The sequence below is a fragment of the Chlorocebus sabaeus genome, chromosome 26, assembly GCF_047675955.1.
Source record: "Chlorocebus sabaeus isolate Y175 chromosome 26, mChlSab1.0.hap1, whole genome shotgun sequence".
NCBI classification, from domain to species: Eukaryota; Metazoa; Chordata; class Mammalia; order Primates; family Cercopithecidae; genus Chlorocebus; species Chlorocebus sabaeus.
This window is the reverse complement of record NC_132929.1, coordinates 16258788-16283720: the sequence shown is the minus strand read 5'-3', so window position 1 is coordinate 16283720 and position 24933 is coordinate 16258788. Positions and strand designations below refer to the sequence as shown.

The 24933-nt window shown below is 54.1% G+C and overlaps 2 protein-coding genes across 7 annotated transcripts in view; both read right to left on the bottom strand.

Annotated features, from left to right (window-relative positions):
• Window positions 1-3616: 3616 nt before the first annotated feature.
• CHST14 (carbohydrate sulfotransferase 14) lies at window positions 3617-7249 on the bottom strand. The gene has a single exon (XM_008017020.3). It carries the CDS (start codon window positions 6988-6990, stop codon window positions 5860-5862), a length of 1131 nt encoding a protein of 376 aa, XP_008015211.1. The 5' UTR covers window positions 6991-7249; the 3' UTR covers window positions 3617-5859.
• Window positions 7250-9983: 2734 nt separating this feature from the next.
• The window catches only part of BAHD1 (bromo adjacent homology domain containing 1), a 28482-nt gene continuing 13532 nt past the window's right edge, over window positions 9984-24933 (bottom strand). For 4 of the 6 annotated variants that reach the window (XM_008017024.3, XM_008017027.3, XM_008017026.3 and 1 more), the window contains 6 exons: window positions 18627-20072; window positions 16192-16574; window positions 14187-14346; window positions 13652-13728; window positions 12762-12862; window positions 9984-12264 (listed from right to left, as the gene is read on the bottom strand). In XM_008017024.3, coding sequence (XP_008015215.3) covers window positions 12075-12264; window positions 12762-12862; window positions 13652-13728; window positions 14187-14346; window positions 16192-16574; window positions 18627-20058 — 2343 coding nt within the window. In that variant the 5' untranslated portion in view covers window positions 20059-20072 and the 3' untranslated portion in view covers window positions 9984-12074. The remainder of the gene's footprint in view (window positions 12265-12761; window positions 12863-13651; window positions 13729-14186; window positions 14347-16191; window positions 16575-18626; window positions 20073-24933) is intronic. The other 2 variants (XM_008017028.3, XM_008017023.3) reach the window with 2 other exon arrangements.

Sequence of the window (24933 nt, the reverse complement as noted above, 5' to 3'; positions counted from 1 at the left end):
CCCTAGGACATCGAGAGCTCTTGCTAGGCCCACAGCTGTTTTCTGGTTGTTCGAAAGGTCACTGTGTCAACAAAACCCCTGGGGGCCAACTCCCATAAGTCACAGCAGACATGCCAGATCTGCGCAGAGGTGCACTGCTCAGCTTGTTCTTCAGGAGAACTTGCTGTAAGAAGTGCAGCTGGCTGAGAGCCTCCGGCTGCCACACCTTTCTGTCTGGCTCAATATTCAGGTTTCCCCTGGCTGCTTCTACCCAACGCCTGAGCATGCCTGGGGTGCTAACGCTGCACCATTTCTGCCCACAGAGAACCCCTCTAATAGGCAATGTTTGCCTGTGATTCTCCACTGGCCTTACAGAGACTTTCTCAAGATGCACTGTAATCTGAGACTCTTCCTACCCAATGCTTCCTTCCTTCTCTCCTTTCACAAATGTAGGCTCTTTCTGCCTCCTGCTCCTCCCTTCTCCTTTATCCTTCACAGGTGTTTTCTCCAATAAACCTCTTGCACATCTAATTCTGTCTTTGTATCTGCTTCTCAGAGGATCTGAACTAATAGTCTAGTACATTCATGGTCTGGGTCCAACAGTACTGGAAAGCTGATCTTCAGGTAGGCAAACGTAGGGGATTTTATGATAGCCGGAGAGACTTGTGAACAGAATCATTTGTGCAGTGTTGAGAAGGAGGGCTGGAGAAGGGCACACGAATCAGAGAGAAGGAACATGAGGTACATCAGCAAATCCAATAAGCTGGGGAGTTTATAATGCGTATTCATTTTGAAGGGAACAAACCTTAAATGGACAGCAGTGGATTGGTTAAAGAAAATGTGGTACATACACACCATAGAATACTACACAGCCATAAAAAAGAGCAAAATCATATCCTTTGTAGCAACATGGATGGAGCTAGAGGCTATTATCCTAAGAAAATTAACACCAGCAACAGAAAACCAAATACTTCACAGTCTCACCTATAAGTGGGAGCTAAACATTGAGTAAGCATGTCCGCAAAGAAGAAAACAATGGACACTGGGACCACTTGAGGGTGAAAGGTGGGAGGAGAGTGAGGATCCAAAAAGTGCTCAGTGAGTACTATGCTCATTACCTGGGCAAGGAAATAATTTGTATGCCAAACCCCTGCAATACACAGTTGACCCATGGAATAAAGCTGCACATGTATCCCCTGAACCCAAAAGTTAGAAACAAAAATACAAAAAGAAAAACCTTAACTGGAGCTGAGTTTTAATCCCAACCCTGCCATCAATTTTGGGCAAGTCACTTTGGCTCAATTTCCTCATCTAGAAAATGGAAATAATTTTACTTACCTTGCTGGGTTGTAAGAATGGAGAGGATGACGCATGTGAAGCACCGGCATGGGTACTCTCAGTTCACAGTAGCTACTGTTCATTATTAGTCTTTCTCTTTAGGAAGAGAAAGAATGTCTTCCTCTTATTTAGAGCCAGGCAGGGGCTCGTTCAAAAACAAAGATCCTTGCAGCCTGGGCAACACCAAGTCTCTACAAAAAATAGAAAAAATTAGCCGGGCATAGTGGTGTACACCTGTAGTCCAGCCACTCAGGAGGCTGAGGTGGGAGGATTCCTTGAGCCTGGGAAGTTGAGGCTGCAGTGAGTCATAATTGCACCACTGAACTTTAGCCTGGGCAACAGGGCAAGACCCTGTTTCAAAAAAAAAAAAGAAAATAAAAGAAAGATCTATCCTGAGCGGGGGTCTTGGGAGCTTGGCCCTGTGGTGATAGGCCCATGGAAAGGTGAGGGTTCAGTGTTCACCCAGGGGGGTGGGTCAGCTGCCCCCCTCTGCCCTTACCGTGTCCTGAAGGGGCTCCTGTGTGGTGTGATGCTCCTGGGGTGTGGGGGCAGAGGCGAGAGTGGGAAAAGGAGCGGGAAGAGCCTCCAAATTTAAGGTGGTTTCTGGGCAGTACTTTCAGATGAGAGGAGAAATGGACAAGAAGTGGAGCCTGGAAGTAGAATCACGGTCGAGACAGGAAGGCCCACCTGCTTTGGGCTCCTCCCTTTCCCTTTGTTCATAGGCCTCAGCTGTGAGAGAAGTTAACTGCCCCTGTGCCTAGGGGACCTGGGTTGGGTTGTCCGGGGAGTAAGTTCTGAAGGGGCCCCTTGTCTTTTGAGGGGACAGGCGGTAGGGTAGGGCATGGCTCCAGAGGGTAGGAAACCAGAGCAGACACAATGAAGAGGATGAATCCGCCAGGTGCGGTGGCTCACGCCTGTAATCCCAGCACTTTGGGAGGCTGAGGAGGGCAGATCACAAGGTCAGGAGTTCGAGACCAGCCTGGACAATACGGTAAAACCCCATCTCTACTAAAAATACAAAAATTAGCTGGGCATGGTGGCAGGCGCCTGTAGTCCCAGCTACTTGGGAGGCTGAGGCAGAAGAATTGCTTGAACCCAGGAAGTGGAGGTTGCAGTGAGCCGAGATTATGCCACTGCACTCTAGCCTGGGTGACAGAGCAAGACTCTGTCTCGAAAAGAAAAGAAAAAAAAGGAAAAGGAGGAATCCCCAGAAGACACAGTTCAGGCGTCCAGTCCTGAGATGCCCCCACCCCTGCCCCGGTGACCCACAGCTGGTAGTGCCTCCAGCTCTGGCCTGGGTACCCAGCATAAAGCAGGTCCCGCCAGGGCCCGCTGGACGCCACATTTCTATGCCACCTTCTTGGCAGCTTCTTTTAAGAAGTCTGTTTTCCTGAAAGGAAGCTAGATGACAAATTATTTTCCTCAGGTGCTGACTAGAGGAAAAATAATGACCCAGAAGGTGGCATTTGTCTCCCCTGTCCCTCTCTCTCCTCTTCCCCACACCCTCCTCCCCACACCACAGGTGTCCAGTTGTGGCTGTCAGGATGCTCTATGGCCCAGCACCCCTTTTCTGCCTGGGAGGAGAGTAGCCAATAAATTAACCACATCAAGAGCACGATCTGTCTCCCACTCCTCCAGGGTGGGAACTGGTAAAAGTCAGCTGGGCTCAACTGGGTTCTTTGCAAATGAGGGAATGAAAAAACCGAGGAAGGAGAGTGTTTGCAAATACCCCTGACTACAACCCCACCTACCCTTCCTCTAATTTCGCTTTCCTATTCCTTCTCTCTACCCACACCTTCCGTAAGCCTTCTTCCTTTCCTCCCTCCCTCCTATGTGGGAGGCAGACAGACCTGGGCTGGACACTTTCGGCAGGTTATTTGTCCTCTCTGTGCCAGTTTCCATGTCTGTAAAACAGGATGACCCCACCGGCACGTGACTGTTGTGAGGATTAAATGGAGTGAGTACAGCAGCTGGCCCCAGTGTTTGTTCTCCAGGTTCTCTGTTTGTGCTGCAGGCCCCAGTTAGGGGGACTGATTAGCTGCTGTATGTCTGGAGCCGCTAAAGGTCCCAGGCAAGGAGGAAAAAGAGGGTGCAGTACGGGGGTCCTGAGGGGCCGGAAACTCAGAGAAGGACTGACTCATTGGTAGAGGAAGTAAACCCAGAGGTCAAAGGGGCCCTGCCCAGGGGTAGTAGTGATCTCCAGTGCTGGGCCGGACACAGTGTCCTGGCTTCTCCTTCATCCCCACAGGCTTCTGAGGGGTCAGGTGTTCAACCAGCATCCAAAAGAACATCCACTGAGCCAGGTGCGGGGATGGGCCCTTTTATTCATTTTGTTTTCATTAACTCCCTCCTACCCCAGCAACCTTCATGAGATCAGTGTTTTCATTCCCACGACACACTGGAGAAAACAGAGGCTCTGAGAGATAGGTAGGCAGCTGGTGAGGAATAGGGCTGGGACTTGATTGGTCTAGGTAAAGTCCTCAGAGCCAAGGGGACTCTGAAGAAGGACATCTGAACCAGACAGGGGGTCAGGTAAGGACTCCTGGAAGCAACATGGCCTGATGAGTCATGGTGGAGAGCCATAAGTGCCCATAGAAGCCCCCTACCCCAAATTTGGGAAATAGTGTTAGTTTTCCTCTCCAAAGTCCAACCAATAGCAAAGCTAGGGACAGGCAGCACCTGCAAGGGCCCCCCCCCCCTGCCTCCCTTCCTTGGACCCCACCTCTTACCATAGCCTCAGGTCCCTAAAGTACAGCAGTTCCCACTGGGGGTATGTGAAGTAGGGCTAACAGAGAATGGCCAGGTCTGCCCTTGCATCTCTCCCATGGGCCCAGCAACTCCTGGTGGGCCTGGGATCTCTGGAGAGCAATGGGGCAATGGGCCATACTGAAGCCTGTCCTCTGCTGCTCCAACTGTGTTCCTTCCACAGCTTTCTCTGGACCTAAGACAACAAGAGCCTGACCCTCACTCAACCTCCTTGCCTGCCTTCTTTGTAATGCCAGAAAAAATCTCCTTGCTCACACAGTTTTTTCATTTGAAAATGGTCCGGGGCCAGGTGCGGTGGTTCACACCTGTAATCCTAGCACTTTGCGGGGACCGAGGTGGGCAGATCACCTGAGGTCAGGAGTTTGAGACCAGCCTGGCCAACATGGCAAAACCCTATCTCTACTAAAAATACAAAAATTAGCCAGGTGTGGTGGCATGTGCCTGTTGTCATCCCTGCTACTTGAGAGGCTGAGGCATGAGAATCACTTGAACCCGGGAGGTGGAAGTTGCAGTGAGCCGAGATGGTGCTACTGCACTCCAGCTTGGGCAACAGATTGAGACTCCAACTCAAAACAAAAAAAGAAAGAAAGAAAGAAAGAAAATGCTCTGGGGGACCTTCTCGTTCAACTCTTATTGAAGAAGAGGAGGAGGATCCTGTATCTCCTACCCACCTAGTTTTTTAGGGAATAATCCAAGTAGGTATGCTCTGGACCTGAGGCCATTCCTAACAGGGCTTGCCCTTTGGTGACATCCCAGAATCTGAGTCTGTGATCTGGGATAACCTATGAGAAAGCCCCCAAAGTCTCCATGGAATGGCAATGGCCCACTGGACCAACCCAGCCAAGTTACACCTTACTTTCTCTACCTACAGGCTGCCTCCCCTGACATGGGCAGACAGACATCGAGGAGATCTGCTGGGCCCACAGGAGCTCCAAGGGAAATCACAGAAATGCTCACCTTATATATAAAACTGCTTTATTAAAAAGTCAGCTATTAGGAAAACAAAGCCCTTACAAGGGTTCTATCAAAAAGTACAAATTTTAAATAAATGCATCAGAAAAATGGCAGCCAGATATACCAGCCACAGTCACAACCTCAAAGGCCTTGCAGGCAAGGAAGGGAGAATTAGGGAGGAGGTTCCTAGAACTCAAGGAAGAGGCTGGGCACAGGGGGTCTTTGGGTGCCTGCAGAGCTGGGTCCTGGAGCTACCAGGCAAGGACCCTGCTTCCGTTTTCCTTTCGTTGGAAAAATGGAAAGAACTGGCAGGTGCAGGAAATGTTGAGTCTGGAGCAGAAAGGCACAAAAGTCATTTATAAGGTATGATTACTCACTCCAGTCCTGAGGCACATGGGTTGAATAAAATGGGGGATCAGAGCCACAGAGTCCCCTGGCTCTGGTCATGCTTGCCCCTGGCTGGTACCATCTCTGAGTTTGGCCACAGGTTAAATTAAGGTAGACCAAGTGGACTGCGTAATCCTGGCAGCCTGGGATCTGGAGCCAGTCTTTAGATCAGGTATGTTGCTTCACTGGCAAACTGGTGTCTGTCCCCCAAGAGACCCCCCCAATGAGAAGCAGCAAGTCTCCTGCCTAGCCCTGTCCTCTGAGTCACTGTGGGCACCCACCCTGGACAAGGAACTTCTGGGGGCAGTCTCCGCCATTCAGGCATCCTGAGAAGCCCCAAGCCCCAGAGCCAGGGTTTCTCCAAATGACAGGCAGATGCACAGGAAGCTGGCGTTGAAACCAGTCCCCACCAGCTGCTGGTCCCACACCCTATGGTCACTGCTGACACGCCTCCTTGGTGACATTAGGCAGTGGGTAGGCAAAGAGGGAGAAGTCCAGGATATACTTAGGCAGCACATCCTGCAGCACGGCCCGGGGGGCACTGCACAAGTGGTAATGCAGGCTTTCGGGGCTGGCTGGCCGGTACCAGGCCTGGCGAGCTGGAAATTGGACGTGGGGTGGTGCCCGTACCCACTCCAGCACCTGATTGGCATCAGCCTCCAACCTCTCATAGGAGCCCACAAAGTCATAGTGCACGGCACAAGGCTGGCACAGGTGGTACACGGGCATCCAATGCTCATTCATGCGTTCAGGGTCTTCGTCCACCAGGTATCTCAGGAACTCAGGGAATGTGACATCGTCGCCTGCGGGGCTGGGCCCCGCTCCAGCCCTGTACCGCCTCACTATCTCAGCCCCGTAGCGTTGCTGGTACTCTCGGATCTCGCCAAATTTGTTGCGGTAGGCAGAGAGGAGGCGTTCCAAGGGGTCCCGCACAAACAGGAACTTAAAGTAGTGCTGCAGGCGGTAGCGAATCTCCTCAGGCCGCAGGTCTGCCAGGAACACCAGGTCACTGCGGTGGTCCATCTTGAGGCGGACGTCCACGCTGTCCAGGACACCCGCCAGCACCTTCAGCACCCGCTTCCAGTTAGAGCAGGCCACCTTGGGGACGTAGCAGTAGAGGAAGCGGTAACGGTCACTTACGAGGATGTGGCGCAGCAGGGTGCGCCGCTGCCCCACCGGCAAGTCCCAGGGGTCCCGGGGCATGCCCGGCTGTCCGCACACAGCCCGCAGGGTCCTGTTCCGGACGTCCTGCCGCACTTGCAAGTCCGCGTCCCCAGCACTCAGGGACAGGCCCCCAGGCTTGGGGGCTTTCCCGCGCCAGGCTGCGCCCTCGCGGCCGGGCGGGTGCAGGGGCAGGGGCTTCATCTCGGCCAGGATGCCCCGCTCGATCATGAGCAGCAGCCCGCTGGAGGCCACGATCACCGCGAACATCAGCATGGACGGCAGCAGCAGGGGCGGCCCCCCCAGCCCCGCCCGGGCCCTGCCCAGAGGGGCCCGCCTCAGCGCCCGGCCCAGGGGCTCGGCGCCATTTGGGGCCGCCAGCGGGGTCAGCGGGCGGGGGAACATGGTGCTCCCGGGGTGGGGGCCTGCGCGGGCCCGGTCGATCCGAGGGCGGCCTGGGAGGCGGGCTCGGGCTGGGGGCGGGAGGAGGGTCTGGGCCGGGAGGGAGTTGGGGAGGGGAGGGCAGGGGACGGCCCTGGCGCGTGTAGGGGTGGCCGGCTCCCGGGCTGCGGCGCTGAAGCGGGCGGCGGGCGGAGGGCGGCGGGCGCGGCGAGGGACCCGGGCCGGATGTCCCGCCCGGCCGCTCTCCACCCGCGGCCTCGCAGTGACACAGGCGCGGGGGCGGGCCCACGCCGGGGGCGGGGAGAGGGGCGGGCGCCCCTGCGGGGCGCGGGCTGGGGAGGGCGCACGCGGACCCCTACCCGGAAGAGGGCGCCTGAGTCAGGGCCACCCCTGTCCTCTGGGCTTGGGGACAAAAGCTGCTGAGACTTCGAAGGCAGGAAAGACTCGAGGCCGCTCTCGTGCAGCGTGTGTCTATAGGGAGCTGGACCAGGGGGATCCACCACAAACTCAGGCCTGCCCTAGCCCTTCCTCCAGCAACCGGTCTGGAGGCAGGGAGGCCCGCAGCACTCTCCGAGTCCAGACATGCCGGAGGCTCGTCTTTCCAGCTGGAAGCAGAGTCCTCGGTGTGCTCCCCCTTGACACCCTTACCTCCCTCCGTCCCGCAGGTCGTGGCCACTCCAGCGAAGAGCAGGACTGTCAGACATTGACCAGTGTCTCCATGGTGACCCTTGTGTTTAGCAATACCTGGGGACTGACTACAGTGCTTGTCCACTGGGTAATGCTGAAACGTCTGGAAATGGCATCTCCCCTCCTTTACCTTCTCCTCACCAGGCATGAGGCAGTGGGATAACTGGGCACTCTGGGGAGGGGCTGATGTGTTTGTCTGTCAGCTGCTGGTGTGGCCAACACACATTTGGAAGGGTGAGGAGCTGAGGGCACAGAACAGCTGGGAAACAACATGCAGTCTCCTTGTCTGGAGCTAAATGTGTGCTCCATGGCACCAGGCTGGTCACTTGGGCAGACAGCAGACCCCAAGTGCTTTGGATGTCAGCAACCACCATTTCCCACTGGGAACCTGGCTCGGTAGCCTGACTTCGTCCAGCTACGTTCTTGCTGCCTGTGGAGAGTCAGCAAGTCTCTGAAGCAGCAGAGCAATACGATTAGAGCCCAAGTGTACTTCGGACAGTGGCCGCTAAGTGTTTTGTATTCATTATCTCCTTTAGTTGTTACAGCCACCCTGGCAGGGAGCTAGTGTGGGCATTCCCTTTGTATAGCTGAAGAGAGGCTCAGGGAAGATGAGACTCAATATGGGTGGTTCTGATTCTAAAATCTAAATTCCTAGTCGCGGCCCTTGAGAGATTAATGGGGCTTATCACGGAATGGCTAGAAGGGAGGAAGCAGCTGACTTGAGGGCAGACTGTACAGAGCAGGTGATGGAAAACAGAAGATACTACTGGGAGAATGGAGCTACCAGTGATCAGATGAATTCAGAAGAATGAGGGGACTTGAGGGATGAGGTGACACCAGAGGGCTCACTGATGGCCCCCCAATCCCAGCAAAAGGAAAGCACACAGGATGAGCCAGGGGAAGGAATGGCAAAGCCTTGCAGCCTTCCATCTCTCCAGGGCAGGCTCTCCACATCCGATTGCCCCGGCGCATCTGCAGGCTACCACCTGTCCATTTGCTGCATCAGAAGTTTGTGTGAAGGTTTTGCCTTGACTACACTGCTCCTTGCTTCCAATAGGTCTAAAGGTATACATTTCTGGTGATAGGATTTTCTATTAAAATCATGTTTTCCAGTAAGTATGTCTTTTAAACCAGGAGAGGAAAAAAAGACCTTAGACCTTTAAAATTTTTTGATAATGTGGCTACATGTGCTCCCTTCTTTAATGTTAGAGGGTAGTTTTCCGTGTTAGCAGTCAGGGTGAGGCAGTGAGAGTCCTTGGGCCTGGAACTTATCTCCATACCACTTTGTCTGTAAGATGAGGACAGGCTACCACTCACCTCAAGGGAGTCTTGTGGATAACACACTGAAGGCAGAACTAGAGAAATGCATGGTGGTGTCTGTGCCACCAATAACTTCTGAAGAAATGTTCCTGCCCACATGCACCATGCCTTAGCAAAACGCAGAAGAGGGTGCGGGGTGTGCTGTGTGCCATGGCTCCCAGGAACCTCTATGGCCTTAGAGCTGCCCCACCTGGAACATGGTCAACACTGACGCTTCCAGACTGGGACCAGGGCTAGGCTGAAGCAGGGGTCAGCTGGCCACAAACCTTTGGCCCCATGATGTGGACTTTATTTCCTCAGCAAGCAAGCAGCACCAGCTGCAAGACACCGAGGCCCTAGTACAGTGCTGGCCAGTTCCCCAAGGTGATGAGGGATCTTTTTTCTTTTTTTCCTGAGACAGTATCTCACTCTGTCACCTAGGCTGCAGTGGTGTGATCACGGTTCACTGCAGCCTTGGGCTCTTGGGCTCAAGCAATCCTCCTACCTTTGCCTCCCGACTGAGACTACAGGCATGCACTGACAGGCCTGGCTAATTTTAAAATTTTTGGAGAGACATGGTCTATGTTGCCTAGGCTGGTCTTAAACTCCTAGGCTCAAGTAACCCTCCCGCCTCTGCCTCCCAAAGCACTGGGATTACAGGCAGGAGCCACTTCGTGAGAGAAGGTATCTTTACCACATACCTACTTGGGGACCAATTTCCAAGTCACTGGCCAGGTGAGGGCTGGCAACCGAAGTATTTTGCACAGACCTAAGCAGGCAGCTGTGGCCACCATGAAATCAAGAAGTCAACTCCAAGTTCCCAGTCCCTCTGTCTCCTCCCCTCACTCTCTTTTCCCCCTGCTTCCCTGCCCTCTTTGCTCATTGGCCTCAGTGAGCATCCATGCCACAGGGGTTAAAGAGGGACCTCTGAAATAAGAATAGTGAGTCTTTCCACACCCACACATCAAAAGACAAAAGGACACACAGGAAATGATCCTTTTCTAAATCAATACAATTTCTCAAATTTATTTTTTTCTTAAAGAAGTACTTCTAATCTCTGTCAAAAGGGAGGTGAGGAAAGGTCCTTCCTCCCTTGTAAACACTGAAATACAGATCTGGGAAACCAGGATCAACACACACAAAAAGTGCATTTTACAAAATATCAACTAAAATATATTTTACATGGATTATGCTTCCATTGAAATTCTACCAGCTGCATTTTCAGGTTCGAAAAAATATTTCCACATCTAAGAGATTTCAAAAGCATTTAAGTTCAGGGCAGCAGACCCTACCTCCTGGGAGGAGGGCTATGATCTCCTTTCCTGTTAGGTGAGGCTGGGCTCCTTGGCAGCAAGGGCTCAGAATGAGCAGGCTCCAAGGCTAGCTCTGCAGAGCCCCCACTGCCACTCTGCCAACCTCATTTACTGCCCCATCCTCCCAGACGGACACCTTCCTCCAAACAGCTTATTCAATACAAGGAGACCCAAGTCCCTTCCCTTCAGGTTTGGGATCAGGCTTCCCAAGCGTAAATTCACCTCTGAAGCCTCCAGGCCTCACCCAAACCCAATGACCAATCAGGAGCAACTCATCTACTAAGGGACAGGGCAGGGCATGTCGGGGGAGCCCTCAGGGTTCATTTCTACCTCCCTCTGCAGCCCCTGCCCAACTGTCCTCACCCAGTGCCACCTCCTCAGCCTGCTGGGTTTGTCTGCCCCTCCTCCCTAAGGGAAGACCCAGGGCTGCAGTTCTCAGCCCTGGCCCCTGCCCCTGGGAGTATGCCCTTGTGGAAGTGCTCAGCTAGCAGGTTCCCAGCGCCACGCCCAAGCCACACTGCACTCCACTCCCTCTCCCACCATGTTCCTCTTTGGTACAAATAGGAAATAGCCAGGCTGCTCCAGCCCCCTCACAGAGTCTCAGGGCCAGGGCCAAGGCCTAGTCTCCACAAGGACAACAGGGGACTGAGCCTCTTAGTCTACTCCGGGGAGCAGCATGAGGTGAGAACAGGGCCTCTGGGCAACAGGAACAAACTGAAAATGCAGGTCCTTAGCTCCTAGAGTAAGTGGCTGCAGCTCAGCAGGTCTGTGGACTGATACAGTGTTGATTCTCGCTGGGATGTAAATTAGTGCAATCTACATAAGACTAGGGAAAAGGTGGCAGGGCAAGGGGAGCCACAGCACTCCTTTGGTTTGATTTCAGGTGGGTGTGGCTTGAAAAATCATGTGTGAAGTTCTGCAAGAGGTTTACTGGAACCTCCATGTGTAAGGCAAGAGGAAAAATCTCCAACAAATCAGGTAGCAATTTTCCTTGCCCCCTGCCCCCAACCCTCTCCCAGCACCCATCTTCCCTCCCAGACATGCCAAACCCCACAATCATCAGCTAACTTTCTGGGAAGCCAGACCTGCTGGGTGGCCCTCTCTGGGAGGTGGACAGGAGACTCCCTCAAGCGGGCCACACCCATGACTGTGAAGGGTGGGTCAACTTGTCCCAGCACCAGTTGCTACTGCAGGGCAAAGGAGGAAAGCCAGACAAAGGCCTCAAGTCTGGGAAGAGGAAGTCAATGCTCTGGAAGCCAGATTCTGGCTCTCCATGCCTCAAAGGAACAAGCTCAGAGCTGTGCTGGGATCTAGGAAAGCCTGGTCCCAGGCTGAAGGGGAAGCGGCGGGTCACAGTGGGTGAGGTAAAGCTGGCTCCCACTCCCCCTTTGAGGGCCCGGAGGAGGCTACAGAAGGGCCTGTTGAGTCTGGTTCCTGAAGGACCTTGCCCCTCCTTGCCACCCCCACCCTCCTAGGGGCCCATGCCCCTCAGGCTTGGCCCAGCCTCAGAGAAGACTACTTCTTCGGAAATCTCCACCCAGGGGAACCACAGAAGGTACCTTGGGCCAAGCTGAGAGCTCTGATGCTTTTCTTATACCCTGGCCTCCCCAGCTCCCTCCCCTGGGGCCCAGAACCCACGGGGGCCCCTGCCCTCCCCCCCCCAAAGAAAACCACAGGCCAGCAAACTTAGGCCTCTGTGGCCCCCTAACCAAGTGCTGTGCTTCAAGCGGTGCCCCCTATCCCGAGCCCCACTTGCCCACAGGTAGCCCCAGCATGGGCATGAGGAGGCTACTGGGGGTTCTTAAGGATGCGCCCGTGGCGGAAGTCATAGACATGGCGGCAAAGGAACACCAGCTCAGGGTCCGTGTCCTCTGGCACTGTGCGGTGGGGTGGGGTGGAGTAGTCTGCAGAGGGGGGAACCAGTGCTGTCTTTCGGCTGGGAAGGCCTTCGCCTCGGCGCTTGGCCATGGCACAGAACCTGCAGAGAGATACCATTCACTATCTTTACTACAGTCACTTTTGCAGGAAGACCAATTCCTTCCCTACCCTACCCTACCCAGACAGCTAGGCTATCCTAGCTCCCCAAGGGGTGGTGCTGTCTCCACCCATCCCAGGGGTGATGTCTGCTCTGCCAACCACCAGGCCATCTTCTCTGTCACTGGAGAACCACACTTGCCAGGGCCTCCCTCCATTCACCTGCCAATTCGCCAAAATTTTTTCCAAGAGCAGTAATGTTCCCCCCCAACTCTGCTCCAACCATTCTACCTCAGTGTGGCAACAATTTTTCTTTCTTCCAAAAAAGAATCAGATGGTAGAGGCAGGCAATAAGGAAGCAAGTTCTGGGAGATTAGGCTCAGGGAGTAAGATCAGGTAGAGAGCAGAATGAGATCCTCTCGGGGAATTCCAAGCAGCCCCCAAATATGCCTGGGGAGCCTGAGGGAAGAGGCCAGCCAGAGGGTGCAGGGAACCACCCACCTGCAGTACTCGGCAAAAGTCAGCACATAGCACTTCTCCTCAATGCAGGCCACACTGTTCTGGTCCTGATGTCGCGATGCAAAGACTTCATTCTGCAACGGCTCAAAGGGAGACAGGTGGAGGTTGTTACCAGGGCTGGAAAGCACCTCATTCCAGGAGCAAGGCGTACATTAACCCCTCTGCTGGCCTGCTGACCTGAGATGACTCCAGCAAGCCAGGAAGCTTCCCTGGAAATTCAGTCTAAGTATGCCTCACCTACCGCCTCCAGGCATTCCTCCTGAGTCCCTTCTAGGTCCCCTCCTTCTCCAGAATAGCCAGGTATCTGCTCCAGCTCCTGACTGCCACTGACCTCCCAACCCCCAGCTCTGCCTAGCGTAGGAGAGGGGAAATGTTCATCTTTCTAGTTAGATGAAAAGTCCCTGCAAGGGAAAGTGATATAAAAGGTGAGCCCAGGGCACACACAGGTGGCAGTCACCTCTTTCAGCACACGGCTTGGTGGAGAGCCTATGGGGTGTTAGAACGAGTCTCTTCTCCCCTCCTTCCCATACTATAGACAATACCAAAAATGACCAGGTATGCAGCTCCACCTCACCTTTCCTGTTGCCAGGAGAACACATCTATTTGCTCTCACTAGCACCTGCTACCTCAAGGGTTCTCTTTCTGTTCCCCTTTTTAAGACAAAGGTTATTATTCCCTTTGAAACATGAATTGGGGCAGTGCTGGGAAAAGAGAATAAATCCTGGGTCCTTTCCCAGGTTCTCTGGAGTCCAAAGTGACAAGCGAGGGATTTGACTACAGCCCATGGCTGCCCTCCCCCTACCACGTCTTAGTGCCATAACCTTTCCCTCTGTCTCTCCTGCCCTCCCTGACCCATCTGCCGGGCAGCTCACCTCGTGCATGCTGGGACTGCGGCCTCCCTGTAAGTGCTCAGGTCTGTAATACCACAGGAGGCTCATCATCAGCTCTCCTGGGGGGACAACACAGTGGTTATAGCTTGAACTGGCAACTTGTGTTACTTAGGCAGAGAGGCTGGCTGGTTGCCCTGGAGGTTCATCCAACCTCAATGCCTGGCCCAATCCTGCAGGCTCCGGCAACCCATGTCCCCTGCCCCAGGCCAAGCATTCAGAGGCCTGGAATGCTGTTAGGCATGGAGGGAGAAGGGGGAGAAGGCACTGACAGGTGAGGTGGGGGGACAGGTGCCCAGGCTCTGCTGGCTGGAAAGGTTAATGAGCTGATCCAACCCAAGCCACAAGGTCACCCACAGCCCTCAGCAGCAGACAGACCCCAGCCGAGTGGAAGGCAGATTCTGTGCCAGGAACACGGGGAGACTCATGCCAGGTCAAACTCCAGGGAGGGGCCAATCTGGGGCCTACAGTTCTGCTGAAGACAGCTGCCCCCTGGGTCCCCAGCCAGAGGGAGAGGTACCTGACTCGGGGTTCTCCCAGAGGGCAGAGATCTTGGCCACATAAGGTGTGGAGGTCTTTCGTGGGCCTGACTTGAGGAGGACAGTGTCCCGGACTCGGATTGTCTCCCCATGCCGCTCTACCGCCTGGTAGCTCTTTCGGATGGCTGGTTCCGGCTCATCCTAGGCAACAAACCAATGACACAAATAGGCTTACAGGGCCACACTCAGAGTAAGGACAGAGGGAGGAAATGACATCCTCTCCATCCTTTCCTCACGGTAGTCAAACCACTACCTTGGTTTTATCAAACCACTATCCTTGTTTAGATGGGGCTGGGGCATTCTCATGGTTGGAGAAAGGATGGGAAATGGGAACAGGGGTGGAAAAGTGGCCTGGTGCTTCTGGGGCTGAGGTCTGACCACCACACCCTTGAAAGCTGACTCTCACTCCAAGCCCCCCAATGCTGGGTAAGTGCTCATGCTTCCTAATGGAACAAGTCTCGGTCTTAACTCTTAAACCACTGTTATAAGGGGCATAGCCTTTGACAAATTATTTCAAGTGTTGCTAAGCCTCAGCTTCCACATCTGTAAAATGGGATTAATTATAGGAAGATGGGATATATATCGCATAGGATAGTGGCGAGGATTAAAGGGAATAATACTTACAAAGTGCTTAGCTCAGTTCTGGCATCTAAGACGTGCTCAATAAATTTTATTTATTTATTTATTTATTTATTTATTTATTTATTTTTAGAAACAGGGTCTCACTCTGTTACCCAGGCTGGAATGCAGTGGTGCAATCATAGTTCACTGCAGCCTCAACCTCCTGGACTCAAGCGATCCTCCTGCCTCAGCCTCTCAAGTAGCTGGGACTACAGATGCATGCCACCATGCCTGGCTAATTAAAAAAATTTTTTTTCTGTAGAGACAGGATCTTGCTATGTTGCCCAGGTTGGTCTTGAACTCCTGAGCTCAAACAATCCTCCAGCATCAGCCTCTGAAAGTTCTGGGATTATATGCATGAGCCACCTTGCCCAGCCTCAATAAATTTTAGTTGACATTCTTTTTAATTAATTACTTTTTTTTTTTTTGAGGCGGAGTCTTGCTCTGTCGCCCAGGCTGGAGTGCAGTGGCTGGATCTCAGCTCACTGCAAGCTCCGCCTCCCGGGTTCACGCCATTCTCCTGCCTCAGCCTTCCGAGTAACTGGCTAATTTTTTGTATTTTTAGTAGAGACGGGGTTTCACGTGTTTGCCAGGATGGTCTCGATCTCCTGACCTCGTGATCCGCCTGCCTCAGCATCCCGAAGTACTGGGATTACAGGTGTGAGTCACCGTGCCCGGCCAATTAATTACTTTTAAGAGCCAGGGTCTCACTCTGTCATCCAGGCTGGAGTGCAGTGGTGCAATCAGCTCACTGCAGCCTTGAACTTCTGGACCTAAGCAATCCTCCCACTTCAGCCTCCCGGTGCACAGCACCGTGTGGCTAATGTTTTTACTTTGTAGAGATGAGGTCTATATTGCTCAGGCTTGTCTCGAACTTCTGGCCTCATGTGATCTTACCACCTCCATCACCCAAAGTACTGGGATTAAAGATGTGAGCCACTGCACCTGGCCTCTTTTCATCATCCCAGATGTTCTCTGTATCACTAATTTTCTCTGCGCATTCCAACTTCCTCTATATACTTATCCAGAAAAGTTCTCCATTGACAGTCCTCCATTTTACAATCCAGGGTATAAGGGACGGAGTGAGCAGGGAGGGGACGCGAAGACACTCACAGAGATGGCAACCACCAGCTATGACTGTGTGTCTCCTGACCTCCCTGGGGTGTCTGGTACAGGATCAGTAGGGGGCTAGGGAAGCAAGCTGGGTGGGCCAGCATGACTGATTCCTGGGGTAAAAGTAAACTGGAGTCCCCTGTCATCTCTCAGAGTAGCTAGAACCAGGTGCTCCTAGCACCTACCTCACTGCAAGTCCTGTGTCCCCACTGCCTCCCTCCCTCTTGTCATCAGTTAAGAGCTGGCACTTACCAAGACATACACGGCCTTCTCACAGGCAGCCCCAACAGGTACCCAGCCATTAGTGCGGCGGCGACGGCGGCGGCGAGGGCGTGGGCGCTGGACACGTGGCTGCTTGGGGTGACTGGGCCTGCGGGCTGCCTTGCTCCTTGCAGTGTGCCTGCAGCTGGAGCCCGTGCGCAGACCTGACTTAGAACCACTGGGCGGTTTGGCGCTCTGAGGGCACGCACGGGCTACTGTCTGAGGCTCCGAGGTGGGTGTCTGAAGATGGGGGACGGGCTCTGCTGCAGGTGGTACACTGGGTACAGGGCATCCCAAGAGTGGGTGGGCGGGTGAGGCTGGGTGGCCAGCTTCTGGGAGAGGAAATTCCAACTGGCTCAGGGATCTGCAGCCTTCTAGGAAAGGGAGACAGTAGGTCAGGACAGGACCCCCATCATCCATCTGTTTCAGAGCCTGCTCCTGTCTTAATTCTAAGTGTGCAACCAAAGGCCAATGAGGTGGCCAATGGGATCAGAGGCCTTTTTATGGTGGACTGTCAGAGTGACTCTCTAAGGGGACAGGGGTGTTTCCTGATCTTGGAGATTGGCCATCTCCCCTTTTAGTCTGAAAGAGAGGTGGTTGGAACATCCTTTTTAATTTTTCTTTTCTTTTCTTTTTTTTTTGAGACAGTCTCGCTCTGTTGCCCAGGCTGGGGTGCAGTGGCCCTATCTTGGCTCACTGCAACCTCCGCCTCCCGGGTTCATGTATTTCTCCTGCCTCAGCCTCCTGAGTAGCTGGGACTACAGGTGCCCACCACCACACCCAGCTAATTTTTTTGTACGTTTAGTAGAGATAAGGTTTCACCACGTTAGACAGGCTGGTCTCAACCTACTGAGCTCAGGCAATCTGCCTGCCTCAGTCTCCCAAAGTGCTAGGATTACAGGCATGAGCCACCACGCCTGGCCCTGATATTAATTTTCTAAGGCTTTCATAATGCTTGAGAATAGGGGTTCTGGAATCAGACAGCCTGGGTTCTGCCACTTACTAGCCATGTGACTTCAGGCAAGTCACTTAACCCTCAGAGCAATATAAATAGTAGTTACAAATATCACATACATTTGGTAACTGGCTGGTTTTTTTATGAACACATTAACTCATTTCATCCTTACAAAACCCCTACGAGGTAGGTATCATTACCCCCATTTTATAGTTAAGAAAACTGAGACACAGAGCAGCTACTGACTTGTCCCATAGTCACATGGCTAGGGAAGTGGGGGAGAACATTCCACTCCAGGCAGTCTGGCTCCAGAGTCTGTGCTCAATGACATGGCAAGCAGCCTCCCATATGTAAAGCACTTAGAACAGTGCCTGGTACGTGGTGTTTACTGGTGTCCTTATTAGGGGGAGAGGATGAGGGTCTAGACTTGGGGAATGGCACAAAAAAAGAAGGAAAACCCTCAGCAGCAGCCTGTTCTCATGTCACAAGAACTCTAACTCAAGCCACAACCTGAAATAACCAGTCTGGCCAGGGCCAACTGGTCTATAAAGTTGTTTTATAGACCCCTACAAGGAAGGATGTGGGGGGAAGGGAGATCTGGAAGGTTCAGCCCTCACCTCCCCAGCAGCAGGCCAGACCTGCTGGCCAGCATGTCTCATTTCCACCCAGGAGGCAGGCAGGGAGCCTGGAGAGGCAGGTGAGGATACCTCTGCCAGTTTAGGGAAGAGAAATGATTCTGGGAGTGTCTCAACAGCCGGAGCATGGGCCGGTGTCTGGGTCTTGTCAGGCAGGCAGACACCAAAGCTGTGGGCCCTGATTGCATTCCATCCACGTCAGGGAACTCTGTTTTGTCTGTTCTCATGGTGTACCCTCTCTATCCACACCCAACAAAGTGATGCTCAGTCTGAGCACTTCTTTTTCAAGGCCTGTATAGCCAGGGCAAAGCTGCCCTGTGCAGTAGGTACCACCTACTGAGCCTGGTACCTACCACTCTTCCCATGAATGCTGAACTTCGCCTGCATGCAGAGAGTACTGGTTTCTAGAAAGTAAAGAATTCTAGCTTTCCTCGAGGAGGGCAGAAGGGCCAGGCCATTAGAACAGTTTGGTAAAAGTCCTAATTCCAATAACTAACCTGCTATTCAGAGTCTAAGAAGAAGTATCCCAGGATGAGGAGGGAAGAGAGGCCTTCCTGTGGCCTGTACTACTGCAATGCTACCTAACTGCCAGGCCAAGAATCTCCACAGGCAGCCTGGGAAGAGCAAGGCTGTCCACAACTATACATGGGGCCCTGTTCTTGGGAATGCTCCTCTGCCTGGGGCACAGACTACGGGAGTTCTCGCTTCTGAAAGCCCCTACCTTCCAGTTAGCAGCCAGACCCCAAGGGAGACCCCTGCTCAGATCAACAGCTCAAACTCCTGGGATGCCATGTCTCTGAGACTCCTCAGTATATCCCAGACCCAGGAAGCCTCACCTGCTGCAAAAGGCATTTTGTATGGGCAGCCGCCACAGGTAGTGCCAGCGCGGGTGACAGACAGGGGCAACACTCCGCAGATGCTGTAGCCATTCACTCCAGTGTCCTCACTAGAGCAGTAGCGAGAGGAGCCCCAGGGAGGGTGCTGAAAAGGGGTGCCTGAGGGCACTGAGCTTGGGGCTAAGAGGAGCCCCTCTTCTTGAGGTGCAGCCACTGGGGATAGCTTGCCCTCAGGGAGCATGGGGCAGGGCGAGTAGCCCCCACACTGCAGCCCCTCTTGGCCACAGTACAGGTAGAAGCTGCCTAGTGCAGTGAGCTCGGGCCCAACACATAGGCCACTATAGTCGGCGGGGTTGCCAGGCATCGGCAGTGGAGACAGCTGAGGTGTGGGGAACGAGGGCTGATGCAGTTCCTGCTTAGGGGCAGGTGACTCCTCGCCTGGGCGCCCAGGCTCTGGCTTCAGAGCCGCCTGTCCACCCATCAGCAGGGGTAGGTGAGGGCGCAGCCCCAAAGGGCTCTCCAGAGCCTTGCTCAGGGGCTGATGAGATGGCTGGACGGATGGTCCGCGAGGAGTTGTAGATGGCCATGGCTCATCAGGGCAGCCTTGCCAGCCGGGTGGGCCTGCAGCCTCCCCAGAGCTGGCCCCCTGCCAAGCCTTGGGATAGTTCTTGCCATTGACCTTGGGCCACTTTGGCCTCGGGGCCTTGGGTGCTGGGGGCTCAGTGGAGCGCCCATCTACTTCTGCATGGGCACGAGGCAGACGCAGGGGTAGCTCCCGCTCCTGGCTCAGCTTTAGGAAAGCAGCTGCGTTCAGGCTAGCCAGTCTCTTGGGAGCTGGGTCTCCATCTCGGCGGGGACCTTCATCTGGTGCTGGCTCTGGAGACAGGTCCCGACTTCCTCCTCCAAGGTCCCCCAGCCGGGGCCGCTTCTTGGAGGAGGACCAGCCCCCAGTAGCACGATCACGGTCACGGCTGCGGTGGGGATCCCCCGCTCGACTGCGGCGGGTGCCTGCCAGGCTGCTGGTGTCTTCTCGCTCCAGCAGCAGGTTATTGAGAGCTTCAGCATTGAGGGAGGCCAGGCGCCGCTTGCGGGGCTGGGCAAGGCCAGGGTCCTCACTGGATGGGGCTGGGCTGGGGGGCTTGGGCAGGTCAGGCGGTAGCTCATCAGCCTCATCTGCACTCCGGGGACCAGCCACATTCTCCAGACGAGTCAGCAGCACTTTGCAGGCCTTGGGCTTCTCAGGAACCAATGGGCGCTTACGAAGTGGGTAGTTCTTGCGGCGCCCTGTGAGGTGACCTGGGCTCTCGGGCATGCCTGGCTCCACACCCTCAGCCCCCTGCTCCATGCTGCTGTCTTCCATCTGCAGGGGCTCTCGGCGGCCACTGGGGCCCGAACTCAGCATGGGAAGAGACTTTCTCCGAGTGTGTGTCATGGAGTACTTCCAACCTGCAGGACAGAAGGTGGGCAATGAGAGAAGCCCTCTCTGGCCTGCCGCGGCCTGCTTTCTCTCCCACTGCAGCCTACCCAGCCCCAGGTGCAGTCACCCTGGACTCCAGTATGGGTTTTCCCAGGACTCCCCTTCCAGAGTGTGAAGATGCAGTGGAATCAGGCTACCAGCAGCTGTGCAAGGACTGGTTCCCCCCCTTTCCTTTTAGCCTAGGGTTATCTCTGAACGAAGCCCCTGAAAAGCCTAGGGAGCAATGCAGACCCCAGGGACAGGGGATAGGAGGAGCTGGTGGCAAAGCTCTTTGTTTTCTTTCCGTCCTTCTCTCACTAGATACTCATCACTGGATAGGAGGAGGCTCTGAAGACAGAGCCTCCCAAGATGGGGGCTTAGGTAGTAGGAGTCCATCTATTCTTTATTATTTTTATTATTATTATTTGAGAGACGGAGTCTCGCTGGAGTGCAGTGGCGAGATCTCAGCTCACTGCAAGCTCCGCCTCCCAGGTTCATGCCATTCTCCTGCCTCAGCCTCCCAAGTAGCTGGAACTACAGGCGCCCGCCACCATGCCCGGCTAATACTTTTTTGTATTTTTAGTAGAGAGGGGGTTTCACCATGTTAGTCAGGATGGTCTCGATCTCCTGACCTCGTGATATGCCCGCCTCAGCCTCCCAAAGTGCTGGGATTACAGACGTGAGCTGCTGCGCTTGGCCAGGAGTCCATCTATTCTTTCAAAAGTATAACCAAGGCATTAACAACCCCCTCCCCAAACACACAGCTTCTGAGGTTGGCCACAGGAGGATAAGAAGACAGATAGTGAAGAGTTGAGATGGGGAACCTGCCTTCTGGGCCATGAAGAAGGCAAAGTTCAGTCTCTGAGGACTCCTCCCCTGGCACATAAAGCAAGACTGCCACAACCTGGGTCTGGCTGGAAAAGCTCTATCAAGGGTGAAGGCCTGGCTTTGAGGGGCCCATGGTAGAGAGGTCTCAGCTTTGAGGGGCCCATGGTGGAGAAGTTTCATTTGCACTTCAGTTCAAATTCCAGGCAAGAGCAGCCCAAAGGGTGCCAGTACCTAGGGCAAGGGTAACAGTATGGCCGGGATCAGCATATTCCTGGGGACAGAGAAAACCCAGGGACTGCACACTAGACCTGCCAAACTGCTTTAAACCCCTGCTGGCCACAAAGAGTTGGAAAAAGAAAGTATCAAAGAGAAGCACTAACACAGGAGACAAATGCGCTGCCTTGCTAGTTGTGCTCAGTTCTCCCTCTTTGTAGGCAGGGGCAGGATGCAAGGAGGTGGGGAAGAGTCTCAGGAAGCTCAAAGCCCCTGACAGGAAATGCGTATGACCAGGCATCATCCCCTAACTTTGCTTGGCAAAACACTCCAACATACACCTGCGGCAGCCTGAGCCCCAGTTCTGAGTGAGAGGCCAGAGCTGGCTGTGCACTGGAAGCTGGCATAGCCAAGGCAATGAAGAACTGCAGGGGGCGGTGGTCAGAGACTGCAGAGCTGTTCACTTCCTACCACGCAACCCAAAGCACACGGGCTGGCAAGTAAGGTGCCAGACAAGTTCTGTCCCTCACCAGGCACCCCTGCAACCCATCCCCACCCAGCAGGCCCAGGCTTTTCAGCTTAATTTCCCCACTGCTATTGTTGTTCACACTCATTCTACAGAGGAACTGAGAGCAGTCCCTGCTGGGCCAGGATTTAACCCTGAAAGTCCCAAGCCTGAGGGCTCCCAGGCATTCCTGAATCTTCCCCTGTTAGCTCCCATGGCCTTGGGCCAGTGGGTGGGGTCACTGGACACCTCCACTCCAGAGACATGCTGCATTAGTTGAGAAAGAGTTCTCAGAAAACCAGGCTGAGGGTGGCGTGGGCAACCCTCACCCCTGAGAAAGGACACGGAAAACTGGAAAGGAGAGGCAGCATGCCAGGCTTTGCTCTGGCCATGTGCGGGGACTTGCCACTGCTCAGAGACCAGACCCCGGGCAAGACAGAGTCACAGAAGGCAAATCCATTCATTCCTGAAGCACAGACGGAGAGCTCCTAAAAAATCCCAGGCATCTGCTAGGTTCCATAAGTCTCTTTCCTGCTTGTAATCAGGGTGACCATCCGTCCCTGTCTGCTCAGCAGGCTTACTGGCAATGCCGGGCGTGGTGGCTCACGCCCGTAATCCCCACACTTTGGGAGGTCCAGGCGGGTGGATCACGACGTCAGGAGATCAAGACCATCCTGGCTAATATGGTGAAACCCCGTCTCTACTAAAAATACAAAAAAAACAATTTAGTTGGGCATGGTGGCACGAGCCTGTAGTCCCAGCTACTTGGGAGGCTGAGGTAGAAGAATCACTTGAACCCGGGAGGTGGAGGTTGCAGTGAGCCAAGATCGCACCACTGCACTCCAGCCTGGGCGACAGAGCGAGACTCTGTCTCAAAAAAAATAAAATAAAAAAAAAGCATCCCATTGCTTATAACCCACAGGCCCTTCTCTCATATCCAGGCACCCCTGTACTGGAGGTGGAGGAGCAAGCAATGAGAAGCAGCAGAAGCACATCAGTATTTCCTAGGAAGCCCGGGTCCAGCCCTCTCCAACTCCCAAGAGGCCTGGAGATGATGGATGAGTGAACAGACGATGCATCTGAGCAGGGGCCAAAGCCCCTCAACAGGCCCCAAGTTACCAGAGGGGCTGGGCCTAGGAACGGCTGGGAGCCAAAGTGGAGATCACCTGGGCTTGTGGTCTTTGAGGAAAAGGACACGAAGTACAAAGTGAGGAGAAGGCAGTTGGGAAAGACAGCACAGGGAGGTGCTGTCAGGCCTGACTAGTGGAAGCGTTCTTAGCAGGGGGATGACTGGCCACCCCTGACCTCCAGTTTGCTGGGAGACTGGCTGCATGGGCAGATGGTCCTCGATCTTGGGATGGTTGTCCCCACTCAGTCTTCCCCTATCAACACACAGAGGTCCCAAGCACGGAGAGGTGCGAAAGAAGTCAGTGCCTTGACTACACAGCTTCCACTTTCAGGAGTCTGAGCCCAAGCCTTTGAGAATCTGTTCCCTGTGGACTAATGTTGCTCTTTAACCTCTCATTCAGCTTTCCAGTCCCTCAGGGACATTCACTGCTCCCCTGGGGGGTAGGGTGCTGACGATCCTGGGAAGCCTCTGAATCACAGGGTGCGAGTCACATTTCCAAATCGAGCAGAACAGCCTCCTGCTAGCCTCCCTAAAATCTGCCAAATCCTGTCACTCGCTAAAAACACCCAAAGCCATCAAAAGCACATCACAAAACAACTCCTAGCTTTCCTGTGGTGCAAAGTCCAGCCACTCAGCATCCTAAGGAGAGGCTGGGGTCTCTGCTGCCTGCCTCTCGCTGCACTCCAATCTGAGGAGAGCATGTGTGAGTCATGCTTTGAAGCCAGACAAAGAAGCAAGAAGCTTGGCTGCAACTTTTTCCCTGGGGTGGAGCTGGGCGGAGGGGCTACAAGCCTGCCAGGGCCCCTCCAACCCACAAGGGACGGCCCAGCTACAGGGCTGGTTGGGGAGAGGGGATCCCAGCAAAGTAGTAGGCTTGGTTCCCCTCTCCTAGCCCTGCCAATCCTCCTGCTGCCCCTCCCACTTATGCACTAGCTCACCCAGAAACTTTCAACCACTACTAGGGGACAAGGTACGCTGGGGTTCTCTCAGCACTATCCCCTCCTCTCTGGGAAGCTGTGTCCTCCCAGACACGAGTGGTCCATGCCCCTTGGGAAGGTCTCTAGGAGGGATTCCCAGGGCACTTTCTTGACACTAAAAGATGTCAAGAAAACTCTCACTGGAGAAAATGAGTTTGATGGTCCCCAGCTCTGATACAGCTGCCAGGAAGGATAGTGGCTGGCTGGTGGACATACAAACCAAAGACCCAGAGAAGCACAGGTTGAATCCCAAATCCTCAGAAGCGTACTCTAAAGACAGCAAACAGGCCACCTTCACCTCAGGGGCATCAGGATTTCAAAACTGAGGGGGAGGTCAGGCCCAGTTAAACTGTCACAGTAGGGTCTGGGAGTAATCATCTCCACAGAAGCAGAAAGGGACAGACAGATGCCCTGCTCTGGCCCTCAGGCTATAGCAGCACCATACACCAACACCACCAGCACGAGCAGAGCACAACCAAGGTGCTTCGCGCTGGGCTGAAGGTTCAAGGGAGAGTCAGAGGCCCAGAGGAGCACGGGGTGCTGGCACTGCTTTGGGGAAACAAGGGTGGGGGCCTGGTCACAGCCCAGATCACTCCCACAAGCAGAGGCTGCCCGGGGCAGGAAGTGGCCCTCAGTTGTGGTTGCTGCTTTCCCCTTACTTACCCAGCTCTGGGTTGCACCCCGCACACCATCCTGAGGGTTTCAGGACTGCACTTTAAATTTTGCTTTTCAGGCTTCTTTGGTTTTTCTTTTTTGTTGTTGTCTGAGACAGGGTCTTGCTTTGTTGCTCAGGCTGGAGTGCAGTGGTGCAATCATGGCTCATGGCAGCCTTGAACTCCCAGACTCAAGTGATCTTTCCACCTCAGCCTCCTGAGTAACTGAGACTATAAGTGTGTGCCACCATGCCCAGGTAATTTGGTAGAGACAGGTTGCGGCGGGGGGGGGGGGGGGGGGGTAGGGGTGCAGAGGGCCTCACTATGTTGTCCAGGCTAGTCTCAAACTCCTGGGCTCAGGTAATCCTCCCACCTTGGCCTCCCACAGTGCTGGGATTACAGGCATCAAACCCAGCCCGGTTTATTTTTAATGAGAGGGAGGGAATCGTGGGAGTCTTAGATAAGGGCAGACCAGGTCATCTGAGTGAGGGCTGGGAAGGACCCTGCCCCATTAGAAGCCACCTCCTTCCAATTACAGCTAAAACC

Bases quoted from the DNA above. Each gene is read 5' to 3' on its own strand.
- CHST14 (XM_008017020.3), bottom strand. From the start codon at position 6,990: ATGTTCCCCCGCCCGCTGACCCCGCTGGCGGCCCCAAATGGCGCCGAG.